This window comes from Martes martes (genome assembly GCF_963455335.1).
Source record: "Martes martes genome assembly, chromosome: 2".
NCBI classification, from domain to species: Eukaryota; Metazoa; Chordata; class Mammalia; order Carnivora; family Mustelidae; genus Martes; species Martes martes.
In genome coordinates, this window is record NC_137889.1 from 67,805,592 (window position 1) to 67,822,460 (window position 16,869).

A 16,869-nucleotide genomic window follows, 5' to 3' on the forward strand; every position below is an offset into this window, starting at 1 on the left:
AAAAAGATTTTATTTATTCATTCGACAGAGAGAGATACACCCAGAGAGAATGTACAGAGGGCGAAGCAGGCTCCCCACTGACCCAGGAGCCTGACATGGGGCTTGATCCCAGGACCCCAGGATCATGACCTGAGCTGAAGGCAGACGTGTAATCATCTGAACCACCCAGGTGCCCCAGGTTTTCTGTTGTTTTTGTTTGTTTTGTTTCCTAGGTTTCTGATGTAATGGAAAATCCTTGGCTTTTTCCCCTTCAAATAAGCTGTTAATGCTCAACGATTTAAGCTAGCTTTATTGATATCTTCCGGTATCAGTAAGTTACATTAGGGACTGAGTCATACTCTTCCTATTGATACAAATGTTCAAGTGGCATTCTGGTTTTCTGTCCGTGTTTCACAGACATCTGGGCTTACTAGCACTGAGGGCTCTACAATATGGACTCACATACTGCAGGCTGGGAGGGTGTAAAAAATTCTGATACTTTAATTTTTCCCAATCAGATTTGAAGTTATTATGTGAAAAACCATGAATGGATCACTAGCTCTAATGAAAGTACTTTAGTAACCCCAAACCTTTTTTTTTTTTTAAAGATGAAAATAAATGGGAATGGAAAGAATGAAAGAAACCAAAAGTGATATGTACTCCAAAGAAAGTTAAGTGGCACCATAACCTCAGGGAAAATTCCTTTGGGACTATCTGGTACCATTTAATTGTTGTTTACTAAAGGTTTCAAGGAGTTAATATATATCATTTAGTGCCTACCCACCCCTCCGAGTTGGTTCGCCTGTTGACCTGCAGTCATTTCCCACCTTAGGATTTCAGACAGCGCTGAGGCATTAAGTTGTAATACTCCACATAAAATAATAATAATTAATCATTATCTAGTTAAACAAAATTTTATTTTTCGAATTTTCCAAATACCAGATGCGTCAATGTTAGAACATGAACAAGAATGTAAGAATCTAGGTTTCCGTTTTTTTCCAAACTTCAAGTTACACAGAATATATGACAAATTTAAACAAGCATTACCCACTTACAATTACTCTGACGTAGTTGGCAGGAAATATGCCAGTCTGGTTTCTACATCTCCCTCTATACCAATCTGGGTCTATTTTTTCCAGAAGATAAACAATTTCTCCAGAAGTGAGGTGCAAGTCATCAGCTTGCTCTGTAACATAAAATTATAATTACGTATATGATGAATTCTCTTGGTTGCAGATTTGATTAAAGCAGAGCACAAAGTAACATTTACTTCTGTCCACTGAGGCAGTATGTTCCAGTGATTCTGAGAACAGATTAGTTCAATCAAATTGACTTAAAAATATATTCTTTTGGGGGGGATATTGTTATTATGAGCTTCCTCTTTAAAGACCAAATTAGGTGCATTTACCATGCATTGATTGATAGGAAATGGTTAAAAAAAAATACTGTGCTGGCCAACGGTTCCTACAGGGCCAATATAAATGTTTGCTGAATACATATTGAACAATGAAAGATTTTACAGACATAGTATAATATTCTTATTATTCTCAATCATGCTTAAAAATCATTTTAATCTCAAAATATTAACTAAGGGACTACTACAGCTCTTTAGCAAGCAAATGTACTCACACTAAAATAAAAATCAGTCTACCAAGCAGATCAGAAGCGATGTTAAATAAATCAGGAGTTTATTTGTAGTCCTGTAATCTTAGATATAAAAGGTATCTAAAAATTTATTACAAAAAATGTGTATTTTCATCTTGTAAGTAATAGCTAAGCTATGTGTGCAAATTTTGCAACTCTTAGGAGAAAATTATTTCACTTACTCAATTAGAACTAATTTCATTATAATTGCTAATTGGTATGCACTGTTTCTAAAGAGTTAAAAGCTTGCAGTTGGTAGGCAATTTGTTATTTGTTCACTGTAAGGAACCCTCCCTCCTTTCTGCCTCCCCTCACTCTTTCTCTCTCACGGGGACTTTCAAAGGCAAGGGAATGCAGCTAAGCTCTCTGGAATGGCTGGGTCCAATCGACCCTTCCTGAAGGCAGGGTGATGGATAAAATGACCTTTCCAATTCAGAACTCCACTGGTACAGAATATGAAGATGTCCTTGAGAGGTTCATTCAGGGAAGATGGCTGCCTGGCGATCCTAAGGCTCTAGCACCTGATTACTCATGTGCTTACCTGCTGGAAAATCATGAAGAACAACAGCATGAGGGGCACCACTGTCAACAGGCTTCTGGGCATGGTTCGGATCCTGAGGGAGAGAACAGGGCTGTGAATGAAGTACGCAGGATGGATGCTGGATTTGCCAGTCACTCTGAGACCACTTTTTTTTCTCATTAGAATCCTCTTGACACAATTACATTCTATGTACAAGATGCAAACCACACAGCTGAGCCAAACAAGGGAATCATTATCAAGTTGAAAAGGCATGTGTCCTTGCCAAGGGAGGAGAGAAATAACTCAATTGTAATATCCCCCAGCATTTTTTTTTAAACCAAGAGAGTAAAATAAAAGGGAATTAACTTTTTATCATTATTATTATTCTTTTTAAACTAGTACCATTCTCCTCCGAAGTAGTGGTTTTTGATCTGTGTACCTTGCCAAGGTCGCTTTTTCCTTAAATTACGATCAGTACTAAATTTCAGCAGAGCCTTAAAAGTTGAATCTTCATTAAAATGGAAAAAGAAGAAAGCTCTGCAATTTATGCTCTTGCCTTTCATAATGAAAAGAGCTAATGACTTCCACACAAGTATAATTCACAAAAAGTAAAATCTATTTCATTTATTACCACTTAACAGAATGCTTTCTCTAATTTGAAGACCAACAACACTACCTCCCATGCCTCGTCTGGATTTTCTATTTAATCTAAATGGTTTATTCAACAGTAATTCTAAGTAAATTAGCAAAGAGAATTCAATACTCTCTACCCATGTAGCCAACTTCCTAGATTGGCTAGGGGAGAGGGTAAAGTTGAAGAGTGACCTTTTCTCATTGGCAAGCAGTTGTCACTCTTAGTTTAACACAAATAACTTATCATCATCATCTAATCTGACTAAAAGGTATTATTTGGAGTTATAACTTCAAACTCTTCAATACTCACAAACTTGTGAGCTGAATGAAGGCAGATTTATTACCTCATCTTTCAATCAAAATGCCGCCCCCAGAGGCATGCTATATTCTCTCAAGTTAGGTAAACATAAATACTAATTTAGGCCAAGACAGCTTCCCAAAGTAACCCTGATATTTTCTTGGAAGCTGCTCAGTGCTTTTCTCTAACTAAATGAGCATGATGGGAATTTCAGGAAAGGAGCTGTGAGGTATCTGCAATCTGGAGGGGCTTTAAAAAATTCACTTAAGTTATTATAGGTGTGTCTGTATGATTTTCATTTTTTTCTGATTTACCTCTGTGGAAAAAGGAATGACTATTCAGTGAATGGTGTCAGGCTAGATGGCTATCCATTGGGAAAAAAATGAAGTCAGAGGCTTACCCTACACCAAACACAAACAAGAATCTTCAAAGGGCCCAACAATCTGAACATTACCAAGCCTGAGAGGGAAGATGAGGTGGGACAGTAACTTGAGCCTCCCAATTAGTTTCCCTTCTCCGTCTTCAATGCAAGGATTTCCCCAGCAATGAGGCCATGGACCTGGCCTGGCTGCTGAGGAGCAGAGGAACAGGGTTGGCCACGAGGGGTCAGTACGACTCCGACCACGCCATCAGGGTGGGTATCTGATAGGTACATGGAATATATTCCAAAGCTCTTCCTAATAGGACTATAACTGCTGACACAAATGAGTAATAAAAAATGCTAATATTCAGTGTTTACTCACTATGTGCTACTCACCAGGTTAAACACCTTAATATGCATTAATTAGTTCTTTTAAGTTTTTAAACATCTTTGAGATATCACTCACAGACCACAAAAATCCACCCCTTTAAAAAGTGTACATAGTTTGAAAATTCACAGAACCGTGCAACTCTCACCAAAGTGAGAATTTAGACCATTCTCAGGTCTAAGTTTAGACCATTTTTATCACTCCCCAAAGAAACCCCCTCCCGGTTAGCAGTCACTCCCCCTGCACCGTCCCCATGGCCCTTAGGCAACCACTAGTTTACTGTCTGGATTTACCTCTTGTGGACTCTTTATATAAATGGAATCATACAATAAATCAATTCTAAAGAAACCTCTGTGGTGTTATCACAACTATTTCCCACATTTAAAAAATGAAGTTAGAGGTTAAGAATGGCCTGGTGACGTACAGTGAACTGAAACCATGATCTGAGACATTCAACCTCAACTGATAATGTTCACTATTTTCTGTTTATTAAGGTAGGGGAGAGTAGAACTCAGTTTTAGAAATCTTTACCTTAAAACTAGGCTTACACATAGGTAAATTTTATTTTTCTGAAAAATGCAATGCTAAGCCATGAACCCAGAGTTTACAGGAGGCTTCATTTTGGTATCACGAGTAGTTGGCCAAAGGAGGCCGGGTGTCTTCAATTCTATGGTACAAGGGGAAGGAGGTAATGTTTAAAGTGGAAAAAGCTGGGGTTCCTGGGTAGCTCAGTTGGGTGAGGGTCCTGGGGTCCTGGGACAGAGCCCTACATCGGGGTCCCTGTTCAGCAGGAAGCCTGCTTCTCCCTCCCCCCCAACCTGCTCCTGCTCTCTCTTGCTATCTCACTCTCTCTCTTAAATAAATAAAATATTTTAAAAAATAAAGTGGAAAAAACTTTGGACTGTTATAAAAGAATAACTTCTAATTTTTTTTAGCTTTTGTTTTTTTTTATCGAGGAAAGCTTTTTGGCAGTACATCTCCCACTATTACCCATCGGTGTGTTCCGAGAGAGGAAAGACAGCTGGGACAGATGGATAATGCTGTATCAAAACAAAGGGAAAATGAGCAACGGGAGAACTCCAGCTATGTGGACTAAACTTAGAATTTCAGTATCCTAGCGGTGACTAGTTTTATACATATCTTCTCTGCTCTCCGAAATATCATCTCTTACGTTTCTTAGCAAACTTCAAAAGATAAACTGACTTCCGGGAAGAAAGAATTGGACTAGATTTTGAAAAGCAGGACAAACAGCCAATCAAATAAACCCCCTTGTGTTAAGTGATAGGTGGCTATTATTTTTCATGCGTGCCACGTTAACTACCAGATAGTGAAAACTTAACCGGATAACTTAAGAAGCTCTTTTACAAACCTCTGTAAATCATTCGGTGCTACTTTTCTGGCGAAACAAATGACCTTCAACAACCACTGCATTCTCCCAGGCTCCGCAAATTTGTTAGGCCTACCCTGTGACTTGAGGTTGTTGGATTACATTTCATTTCATTATTCTGAGCTACAATCAGAGAAATGAGGCTTGCTCTAAGCTTCAATCTTACAGGGAAGTGCTTCTTAATGTCAGACTTAGCATTTATAGGGCCCCCTTAAAAATAATTACCCATTCTGGTAGAAAACTAATCTCTGGCACTTTGGTAAACATGTTTACATTATTTCAAAAATAAATAGCTCTCACAGTTGAAAATTAATGACGGAGCGGCCTACTTGCTGTAAGTCATCATGAGACGAAGAAGGCTAAACACATGGTAGTCATTTTCTGTAGCAAAGTGATTAGCATGGCAGTGGCAAGTCTTTTAGAAGTAATTTATTCTTAAAATGAAATAAAATGCTACCGTCATTTTTAACTCTGGTTAAGATAAACGTGCTAATAAAAACCTGAGGATGAGATATAATTAATAGTTCTATGAAATGTGCTGCCATGTGTGATACGAGGGCCGTACAGCATTAATTCCTTACGTTTGGTCTGCTTCTAAGATGTTCATCAAGTGGGGTGATAATCTTTATCTGAGACAGGTGAACTCTGCCAGTATCTTCTCCCTTTTGGCATTCCAAGTAATTATTTTCTGCCTGCTTCAGCATCACAAGTACGTCCCCACGCTGTAAGGCACAATACCACACTCTGCAGCAATTATTATTTAATAAAACATTATTACTTTTTTCACATTTTAATCTTCGGAGCCTAAAGCATTTAATAACGTGTAAAGCAGTAACAGAGGCCAGTGATTTTTTTTTTTTTTTTTATACCAGTCAGTAAAGAAAGAGCTCTACTTTACCTTACAGGAGAGTTCTCCAGGGTTTTGGGAGACAATGTCTTCATTGGCAATTCCATGAGGCACAGACAGCTTAAACACAAACCCACAAAAGGATTATTCGCCATCAAATAACCTCCTCATAAGATGCTGATAACATGGAGACTTCACACATGCGCAGACATGCACGGACAGTGCAACTTCTCCAGCAGCTCATCTCTTTGGCTTCCTCAGGCTCTAGATCTGGTGGGGCCTGCCACTCTCATGGATCCCTCAACAGTCCCTGGGGAGGTGTAGTTGAGCCCATGGACGGTGGCTTAACTTGGCCCCAAGTTCCCTTTAACAACCACAACCTGCAAGTTCTGCTCTGCAGGACAAGGCCCACCATGTCTCCTGGGCATCTGGATCAATGCTCAGCACCTGACCTCAAGCTCTGTCAGGACAGGGTCCTCAGTGATTGTCTTCTAAAGGCTGACGGGGGGCTGGAGTCTCCTTTGTAGCGCTTGACTGACTGATTCCATCTGCCTTGCATCTCATTTTCTCCTAGTCTCTTCGACACCAAGTGTCTACTTAAACCTAGTTCACTGCCTGACCCCAGTCACTTCCTGGTCTACCCCACTGCTTTTCTATCTGTAGCCCACCCTGGCCAGAGGACTCTATTCCCAGCCTCTGGTAAATTCAGGCCCATGAGTGCAGATCAGAGGGCCTGTAAAATATAAAAGGCATACCCAGGAAATGTGAGCACACAAGCTCACTTCCAACAAGGATAAAGGAGGTTGCCTGGGCCCTTCGATCACTCAGGAGCCAAGACTCAAGAGTGCAAGGATGTGTGGCCCTGTAAGGCTGGGTTGGGTGGTGCTGATTCCCCGTATCTCTGTGAAGAGTCCCAGGCTCCTGAAGTAACCAGATTCCTGACTAGCAATTTTATGAAAGGGTGGCCATGGAAAAAATGAGAGATTTAAAGAATCATTTCACAATGAGACACTTTACTCTACTACCATTTTTAAATTTATTAACTTGAGACATCTAAATGTTTTATTGACATTATACAGCTATGCCAAGAACCGTAAGCAAAATGTGGTTCTTCCTGAATGAGACTCTGAACATGGAATGGCCAAAGCAAGTAGACTTTGCAGCTAGTAACACTACTGTTGTAGTATGGTTTAATGGCTACGAGCATGGGCTCAGAGCCAGCTGACCTATGTTCAAATTTTGGCTCTACCATTAACTGGCTTTGTGATCCTGAACAAATTCCTCAACCTTCCTGTGTCTTATTTTCCTCATTGGTACAGCAGAGATCGTTACAGTATTTACTTCACAGGGTTGGTGTGAGGAATAAATGAGTTATTTAATAGGCATAAAGCATTTCAAACAATATCTGGCTCATGGTAAGTACTCAATACATCAACCACTGTTTATTATTTTAAGTTGAAGAACATCCCTGGGTTTTAGCCATTAAAATTTCCTCAGTTTAAATGAAAATGAAAATGAATATACTACCTCCTTCTTATCTATTTCTTATCTGTCTATACCCTTCCCTCAGGGGGGGCTAGAAAATCCTAAATGGCTTAAGGTAGAAACAGATTCTGGCATAATGATGGAAATGTAAGACATCGACTTATTAATTAGTGTCGTTCTTAAAAACCACTGTCCTATAATTGTTTAAAAAGTGCAAACAGTTCTGTTCCCCTTCTTTTTATTTGCTTTGCATTTTATCAGGCTAACCTGACCAAAGTAGAGACAGCACATCAGCTCTGTTTTCAAGTGTGGGGAATGGACAAATGTTTAAAGTCACGTGGGAAAAAAACCTTCAAAGAGAACAGAATGAATACCTCAACGATCGATTAAAAACTTCTAACCAGTGACTGTTGAAGGGACCATGATAATTAGGTTTAGAAAAGGGAAAAGTGAGGAAGAACACACCCATCCTAATGAGGAATTCCCTTCTATTGCAATTTGAATTTTGGTCTGTGGGCAAGGTGGCTGTAAGACACAAACTGTATCAAGTTATGAACTACAACAACTGTCAGAGCTACTCCCATCGGTATAACACACTGGGTCAGGTTTTTCAGTTTCTGTTTGGTCAAGCCAGACAGCAGGTTACAATCTCTGTCTGCCCTACTTCCTCTTCCTGTATTTCTTCTAATAAGGAAACCCCGCTGGAAAGACCTAGGTTTCACTCTGGCCTACTTATCTCAAGCCTTCTTGGCGCTCAAGCGGCAATTCCACATTTGTCTCATCATTTTTTTCTAAGGAATAATGGGTCTTTTATGTACTTCAGGACAAATCTCTTGACCAGAAACATTTTTAAAAGCTACATTTACCATGTATTTCCTGTAGAGAGGGTGTCCTGGTTTGGGACGAGGGGGCAGCACCGGATCTTGAGTTCTAAATACTTGACTCTTGGCTTTTGAGAGTCCAGATGCCAAGTTACTTTGCTTTTTCTGAAGATCCATGTCAGAAGAAGACCGATTAAAAGGCAGTTTTTTATTGGATGCTCTGGTTGCAGAAAGTTTGGGGGGAGGTGGTCTCTCAGGGGCTCCCTTGTGAGGAGGCTGTCGAGCTGGTATCGCTTTTCCATTTACAGGTCTGAAAGTCAAGTTGGTAGCTGTGAGTCTGTGCTTGATCAATATTAGGGTCCTGGTTGACTCTTTCTTCTTATACACACACACACACACACACACACACACACACACACACGTTTCTGCTGGTGTAATATAATTTACTAAAACATGCAGGGTATGCTATTTTTGAGCAAATGACTGCTGCATTAAACATTATATTATTAGAGGAAATGCCATGATGCTCCAGCTTCCTCTTATCTTGCACTAGAGATTCATTAGTTTCAGACAAACAAGGCTTTACTATCATGAGCTCTCTAAGGCCCCATTTACTCTGAAACACACCATGATGACTTTAGAAGACTAAGCACTTTCCACCAAAGTCTCAGATGAGAGCTAATAATAAGGTATCAGGTATATCTATGGGGTCTTAGACGTAATTACAAAAGGAACATCAAACTCCAATATTCATGTTATAGGAATTATTATTAAAACCCCAATTTAGATTAATATAAAGCAAGCTAGTCCTGCAAATGGGGTTGGACAACTATTATTTTGAAAGCCTTCCCTTAACTCCTATGATTACAAATAATTTCCAACATAGTAACATCTTCCGATAGCATCTTAGCTTTTTGTTCAAAGAGCCCTGGAACTCAGGAGGGCAGGGAACCCCTGAGTTCACAAAGTCTGTCTCCCTTTGGAGATACTTCCCAAATCCAGGCTGGTTCTCACAGCAGGGAGCATGTGTGTGTGTGTGTGCGTGTGTGTGTGTATGTACACATTCCAGAAGTGGAGTTGCTTTAGGTTCAGAAAGCAGTCTTGTTTACTTAATTGAGGAAAAGAAATAAAGATCCATGTCTGTGTTCTAGGAGTTGTGGGATTGTGTGAAAAGAAAGAAGGAGCAGAGATTCCTACAACCTGCTGTGGGAAGTAGACCAGAGGCCAGTTAGTGCTCTGGGTGAGTTTGTGAGTTCAATGCATCTCTGAAATATCTAAGACCAATGACACTCGGTTTTGTTTTGTTATATTTTGAAAGAACTTATTTATTTATCAGAGACAGATGGAGAGAGAGAGAACATGAAGGGGGCAGAGGGAGAAGAAGACTCCCTGCTAAGCGGGAGCACAATGCGGGGCTCGATCCCAGGACCCTGAGATCATGACCTGAGCTGAAGGCAGATACTTAACCAACTAAGCCACCCAGGTGCCCCAACACTCAGTTTTGGTAACAGAAAAGAGAGTCCAGTCTTTGAATCATTAGTTTTTCTCTAATTTACCTTTTTTAAAAAAGTTTATTTTTTTAATAATCTCTGTACCCAATGTGGGGCTTGAACTCATGACCCCGAGATCAAAAGTCATATGCTCTTCTGACTGACCCAGCCAGGCAGCCCTTTAATTTACTTTTTACAGGTTTTCCCACACTTCACTTACCTTGGTGGCAACCTTGGGGGTCCTCGCACAGAGCCTCCTGTTCGACCCGTGGGGTCAGATTCCTAAAATTATCAGAGAATTCTTTTAAGTTAAGGTAAATCTGAAACAGGAGCTTGTCAAAAGGAATTACGGACAACTTGTTGGCTAGATCTCTAAGTGGAAATGTAGCTGAGTTATAGACAGTAGCTTAAGAGTTTCTGGTCTTAAGCAATATTAACTCATTACTTGTTCCTACCTAAGTTTTCAAGTCCTAATATAGGTGAAAACAGAGAGGAGACCAGCAGGTGAACCACAGCGCAAACGCGTGGACAGCGTGGTTATGCACACAGCAGACCCACCAGGTATGAAAGATGTTGCTGAAATCCTATATAGCAGCAATTTAAGCAGGCACTGTGGGGAATTAAAAAAAAAATATGGCCTCTCTTTATCCCATGACAACACATAAAATATGCACAGCTCCTCGGTTTAAACATATAATAAGTGAGGTGGCGGTTAGTTTGTTTTGCTTCGAACAGGCAGATCTCACATCATTGGATGGTTTATATTTTGTGTGGTGGCTTTTCCACTAGGAGAAGGAAGAACACAGAAGAAGCTTAAGGGATGGTCTGAAAGCAAAGTATGTGAAGAGGAATAGAAAAGGCCCAAGAAAGAAGAGAGGGTAAAAGGGGATACCTGGAAAAAGAAAAGAGAGGTGGAGCAGGAATGTACGTGCCTAAGAGCAGAGGGGAAATACTGGAAGCATGGAGAACAACAGGGAGACTTCTTTAGGGTAAAGGAATCAAACCGTGCTGTTTCAACAGGTTCTTCAAAGACGGTGTAGCCCGAGGATTGGGACATGAGTACAAGGGGAAAATGCTAGTCCTTTAAAATTACACTGCCCCCCCCTTTTTTTAAGGGAGCTTGGACTGTTGCTTGGGGTTCTTTGGGCTAATTTAGACTGTTTTCCTCCTTTTCACCTGATAAATGAGTTAAAATTCACTTCCACAGTGTTTTAATTCGAACTGAATATTAACTTTTCCTTAAATACCAAATGATTAATTGCCAATAACTGCGATCATTTAAGTATGTTTCAAAATCCCATTTTTAAAAACAAATTAAGCTTGCCCTTAAAACCTGGATTCACTAATGAGTTCAGTTAATGTAGTGAGGCGAGTCACCAGCGCATAAACCCTGCAATATTCCAGTCTAATCCATGCCTTATAAATACACGGCTGCCCATTTCCCCTCACTGATGAATACTGCTATGACTCTGAAAAACTCACTCATATCTTTGGCCCTCGTTAAGATAAACAAATGAACATACAGAAAAACCATCTAGTAGACAGGCAGAAACTCTTACTGGTTTTTTTCAAAATTACAGATGTTAGTTAACTTAATAATTAAGGGAAATTAAACAAATACAGACGGAGAAATCTGACAGTTATAGGTGATGTACTTTAGTAACAACCGACCTCAGAATCCTAATCTTGTGTCAAATACAAGCTGTGATTTTCTCTCAGTGGTGTTATGTTTATGGAGGATCTTAAGTATCTTTTGAGTTTCTCAAGTTTTCTAACAGAAAATTTTAACTCAGGAGAAAAAAAGGGGGAGGGAACGGAGGGCCCCCACCGGCCAGGAACCGCCAGCACGCGGTGGAAGGCACTGCTGTGTCCCACATCCGGAGTAAATACTGAGAAGAGGGGAGGGACTGGCTCCCGCGGAACCCACTGTCCTGTTCGCCAAAGTCCAGCTTTGTGCCCGGTTCTGCCGACAGTCTCTGGAAAATTACTGATTAGCGATTTCCTCCTTTTCAATATTCCACACCTAACTGGAGCCTCTCTGCATCTGCTTTTTTGTAGTTTTTCTTTAGCTCTGACATCTCTGCACTTCGGCTTTTGATGTGTTTGGACAGGCAATTTAGTTCCTGGAGACGTTGGTTTTTCTGCTTGTGCGGTTCCTGCGGATGCCGTCTTTTTCTTCATCGGCTTTGAAACGGCTTCTTACCTTCTAACATCACAATAATCCCCCAGATTTTTGCAGAACTTCAGAAGACCAGGGGGTAGTCTTGTCTGTCGGAACTACTGAGCAGCCTCCACGGACGCTCCTTCTCTTCTTTCTCCAGGAAGTGGGGCCACTTCTTAGCTCCTGAAGGCCGCGGCCAGCGTCTGTGCGGCCGCCCGAATTCCGTAACCACGCCAGGGGGCGTCTCCTGACTCCTCGTGCACCGGCTGCAGCTTCCCTGAGAAGATCTGGAAGCCCTGAGTTCCCGCGGCGAGCACGGGGCACACGGAAGCACCTGTTCCTGCTCCGCGGGCTCCTCATGGTCCTTACCCTTGACTCCAGTGTGAGATTTTGTAACTGTTATCTTGTCCTAAGATGGAAAGTTCCCTGGAACTTGGAACTTGGAAAGTTGCCCAAGGCAGGAGAAATAGTAGATAGAGCGTTTTCGTCCTGCGCCTCATCAGAAGACATGGCCGGCCAAGACCAGGCCAATCCCCTCGGGTAATTAACCGGTAAAATAGTCTTTCTAGGGATCCTCCCCGATACCTGAAGGCTTTATGGTCTCCGGTCTACTATTCATTCAGTAATTCTAATTTTCAAACAAAAGGAATTTCTCAGGCAAAGACTGGACTTCTGGCCCTGGAATTCGGTATGTGTGACTTTAGCCGACTCCTGTCCCTTGTGGTCTGTTTCTTCTCTCTTCTTGCTTCAGACCCAGTACGTCTCTCATGGTATGGATTGATTATAACACAGCACAGAATGCTCGGCCTTCCTTCGTAAACAGTGTAGGACAGGATTTTCCCGTTCACGTGAGGTACAACTGTGATTACAGTACCTCTCCAGATGGTCCAGTTTATTCTAACTTCCTCTTCTTGTTTTTCTAAAATGTGGGAGTTGCTTCGTGGTCCGCTTAACACCAAATGTAATAATACCTAATACTTTAATAGAGCTTTATGGGTTACAAAAGCCCATTACACGACTTCCTGAATGAGGTATATGCCTGCTCATCATCCTCTCACTCTCCTTTACAACCCTTTAGAGTAGAAGCCAGTAACCGTCTCAAGTAAATTTTCCTCCATGGAAATTTGGGATTCTCTCCTATTCAACAACAGTATTATAGGGACCCTATCATCCCCTTTTGGGCTTTCTTGGCCCGGTTTTAATAAAAATTTATTACCAAGTACTTTGAAAATGTAAATGATCACTAAATTTTAGTTCAGCCTACAGGAAAATCTCATTAACTTGATATTGGCTAATTCAATTTAATGTCTCCTTCAAAGAAGTATCTTTTCACTAGATGATTAGATGGGTTTGCAAGTCTAATAAGCATAGTTAATGCACAGAGCAGAACTATTACGAAATTTGAACTGAAAATTTGGTTCAAAGGCATTAAGAATTTGTTCCTTAAAAAAATTTTTACTTTTGTTTTTTAATTTTTATTTTTTATTGAATAATTAATATATAACATTGTATTAGTTTCTGGTGTACAACACAGTGATTTAATATTTATATACATTATATAACGGGCACTACAGTAAGTCTAGTTACCCTCTGTCACCCATACAAAGTCATTACAGCATGTCTTCTTTGGAGAAGTATCTGCTCATGTCTTCTGCCCATTTTTTGACTTATTTGCTTTTTGGGTGTTGAGTTTCAGAAGTTCTTTATAGATCTTGGATAACAGCCCTTTGTCTGTAGTGTCATTTGGAAATATCTTCTCCCATTCTGTGGGTTGCCTCTTTGTTTTGTTGACTATTTCCTTTGCTGTGCAGAAGCTTTTTATCTTGATGAAGTCCCAAAAGTCCATTTTGCTTTTGTTTCCCTTGCCCTTGGAGAGTGTCTTCAAAGAAGCTTCTGTAGCCGAGGTCAAAGAGGTTGCTGCCTTGAGGATTTTGATAGATTCCTGCCTCACTCTGAGGTCGTTCATCCATTTAGTTTATCTTTGTGCATGGTGTAAGAGAATGGTCAAGTTTCATTCTTCTGCATGTGGCTGTCCAATTTTCCCAGCACCATTTATTGAAGAGACTGTCTTTTTTCCACTGGATATTTTTCCTACTTTGTCGAAGGTCAGTAGCCCAAAGAGTTGCGGGTCCATATCTGGGCTCTCTACTCTGTTCCCGAAAGCTGTTAGAGTATTATTGACCATATTCCCTATGCTGCATACTATACCCCCCATATCTTTATTTATTTTAAAAGCAGAAGATTGTACCTCTTAATCTTCTTCACCTATTTCATCTATCCTACCCCCACCCCCCACCCTTCCACTTCCCCTCTGGCAACCATCAGTTTGTTTTCTGTATCTATGAGTCTGTTTCTATTTTGTTGTTTGTGTTGCTTTTTAGATCCCACATATAAATGAAGTCATACAGTACTTGTCTTTCTTGGCCTGACTTATTTCACTTAGCTTAATACCCTCTAGGTTCATCCATGTTGTCACAAATGGCAAGATTTCATCTTTTTTTGTTGCTGAGTAATATTTCATTGTACATAGACAGCACATCTTCTTTACCCATTCATCTATTGATGGGCACTTAGGCTGCTTCCACTTCTTTTTTTTCTTTTTATTTACTTGACAGAGAGATACACAGTGAGAGAGAGAATACAAACAGGGGGAGTGGGAGAGGGAGAAGCAGGCTTCCTGCCGAGCAGGGAGCCCCATGCGGGGCTCGATCCCCAGACCCTGGAATCATGACCTGAGCGAAGGCAGGCGCTTAACAACCGAGCCACCCAGGCGCCCTGCTGCTTCCATATCTTGGCTACTGTAAATAACACTGTGATGAACACAGGGGTACACACGTCTTTTTGAATTACTGTCTTCATTTTTTTTTTTTAGGTAACTACCTAGAAGTGAAATTGCTGGATCATATGGTAGTTCTGTTCCTAATTTTCTGAGGAACCTCTACACTGTTTTCCACAGTGGCTGCACAAATTTACATGCCCACCAACAGTGCAAGAAGGTTACCTTTTCCCCACATCCTTGCCAATACTCGTTAAGGAACAAACCTTAAAAGATAATCTAGCATATGGGAATTAGAAACAGTATTGGGAAAAGGTATTGAGATTAAAAAAATATATATATATATTTAAAACTTGTTAACTACCATTGTTTCACAAGTACATGGTAAAGTACTATTTTTTATTTAAAAAATTATTTTCCTTAAATTTCAGATGAACAAATTCTTATGGTAATTATCTTAAAATTACATCACTAGTTGGACATTGTAAATAAAACCTGATGACTAAGTCTATTTCCACAAATATTAAAGGTTTTCAGAGATTTCAATAACTTCATTATTAGTGCCATTTAAAAGACAATATAGGACAGTATAGGACAAATTATTTTATGATGAAGTACAATGAACTGGTCTAATTCTTTTGTTCTATGAGAATTTTAAAAATATTGAACATCAGGGGTGCCTGGATGGCTCAGTGGATTAAAGCCTCTGCCTTCGGCTTGGGTCATGATCCCGGGGTTCTGGGATCGAGCCCCGCATCGGGCTCTCTGCTCAGCAGGGAGCCTTCCTCCCCCGCTTCTCTGCCTGCCTCTCTGCCTACTTGTGATCTCTCTGTCAAATAAATAAATAAATAAAATCTTCAAAAAAAATATTGAACATCACATTAAGTACTGGGGCTCAGAACTGGTTTGCAATTAAAGTCTTTATGTGACCAACAGTAAAATAATTCAGACATCATAATTTAAAATTAGTGCATAGCTTCGTCTTTGATTTAAGACAATTTATAAGGACAACTTACCAAGTTTCTAGTTCTGTCAACAGTACTGAGCTTTCCAAACACTGTACTGCAAGTGTTTCCAATAGGTTTTTCAGTAGGGAGAGGAGGTGGGCTTTGTGGATCCTCATGTAAACCTGGAAAAATAGCAGTAATTCATCAGTAATTTCTGGCCTTTGGGGATTCTGAAAGATGAAATGATTGCAGCTTGGCTCCTCAGGAAATAGACCATCTTAAGAGAGCCACACAAGGAATGGACAGCAAAGTAAATGAGAAGGAGCTAGGAAGCCTCAGAAGACTGATGGGTTAGGAGACATCAGGTAGTTTTACTGAATGTTGTACAGAGTAAAAATAATACTGAATAAATACAGTAGCAGCCCACATTTTTGAGAACCCTCAGTGTGCTAGCACTAGGTTAGGGCCTTTTGTTCATATACATTTCTCCAACTGATGTCTATCTATGTGCTCAATCTGCACAGTTCCCCAGCTAGTCGTCACATGTGGTGATTTAAACTTACATCTTAAACAGAATTAAAAATTCAGTTCCTCGGCTGAACTAGCTACCTTTACTCAGTGGCCAAGCGCTCAGCAGCCACATCTGGCTAGCAGTTACCATCATGGACAGCACCGTCCTGGAACATTTCCATCTTTGCAGGAAGTCCTATTAGACAGCACTGCGCTACATAATAACTTACCTATTCTACAGATGAAGAAACCAAAGCTGAGAAGACAATAAATAAGCCATTCAATGTCTTAATGCTAGTAATTGTCAGATCCAGGGTTTTGAACCCTAAAGCCTGTGCTCACTGTAATATGGCATGTTGCTTCCTAGTACGTTGTGTAATCCAGATGTCCCCCTCCCCAAATAATTAAATGTTTTCTAATTCATTAGCTTCAGATTAATGGACTTAATTGCCTTCATTTTAACAAACAATATCTTTACATCCAAACTACATCCTTAACTCAGTGATAGCATACGCTCCCTAACATACTCTAAAAAGAAGAAAAAGATCAGATTTAATTAGTGACAGCTAATTAAAATCTGTGTGCAAAAACACTTGGAGAGAGGACGACTTACATACTAAAG

At 40.3% G+C, this 16,869-nt stretch overlaps 1 protein-coding gene across 6 annotated transcripts in view; it reads right to left on the reverse strand.

Moving 5' to 3' along the window:
- The window catches only part of SH3D19 (SH3 domain containing 19), a 179,061-nt gene that overhangs the window by 13,646 nt on the left and 148,546 nt on the right, over nt 1–16,869 (reverse strand). For 5 of the 6 annotated variants that reach the window (XM_080796456.1, XM_080796460.1, XM_080796459.1 and 2 more), the window contains 7 exons: nt 15,807–15,919; nt 10,074–10,135; nt 8,409–8,673; nt 6,109–6,177; nt 5,792–5,932; nt 2,165–2,237; nt 1,035–1,165 (listed from right to left, as the gene is read on the reverse strand). In XM_080796456.1, coding sequence (XP_080652582.1) covers nt 1,035–1,165; nt 2,165–2,237; nt 5,792–5,932; nt 6,109–6,177; nt 8,409–8,673; nt 10,074–10,135; nt 15,807–15,919 — 854 coding nt within the window. The remainder of the gene's footprint in view (nt 1–1,034; nt 1,166–2,164; nt 2,238–5,791; nt 5,933–6,108; nt 6,178–8,408; nt 8,674–10,073; nt 10,136–15,806; nt 15,920–16,869) is intronic. The other variant, XM_080796458.1, reaches the window with a different exon arrangement.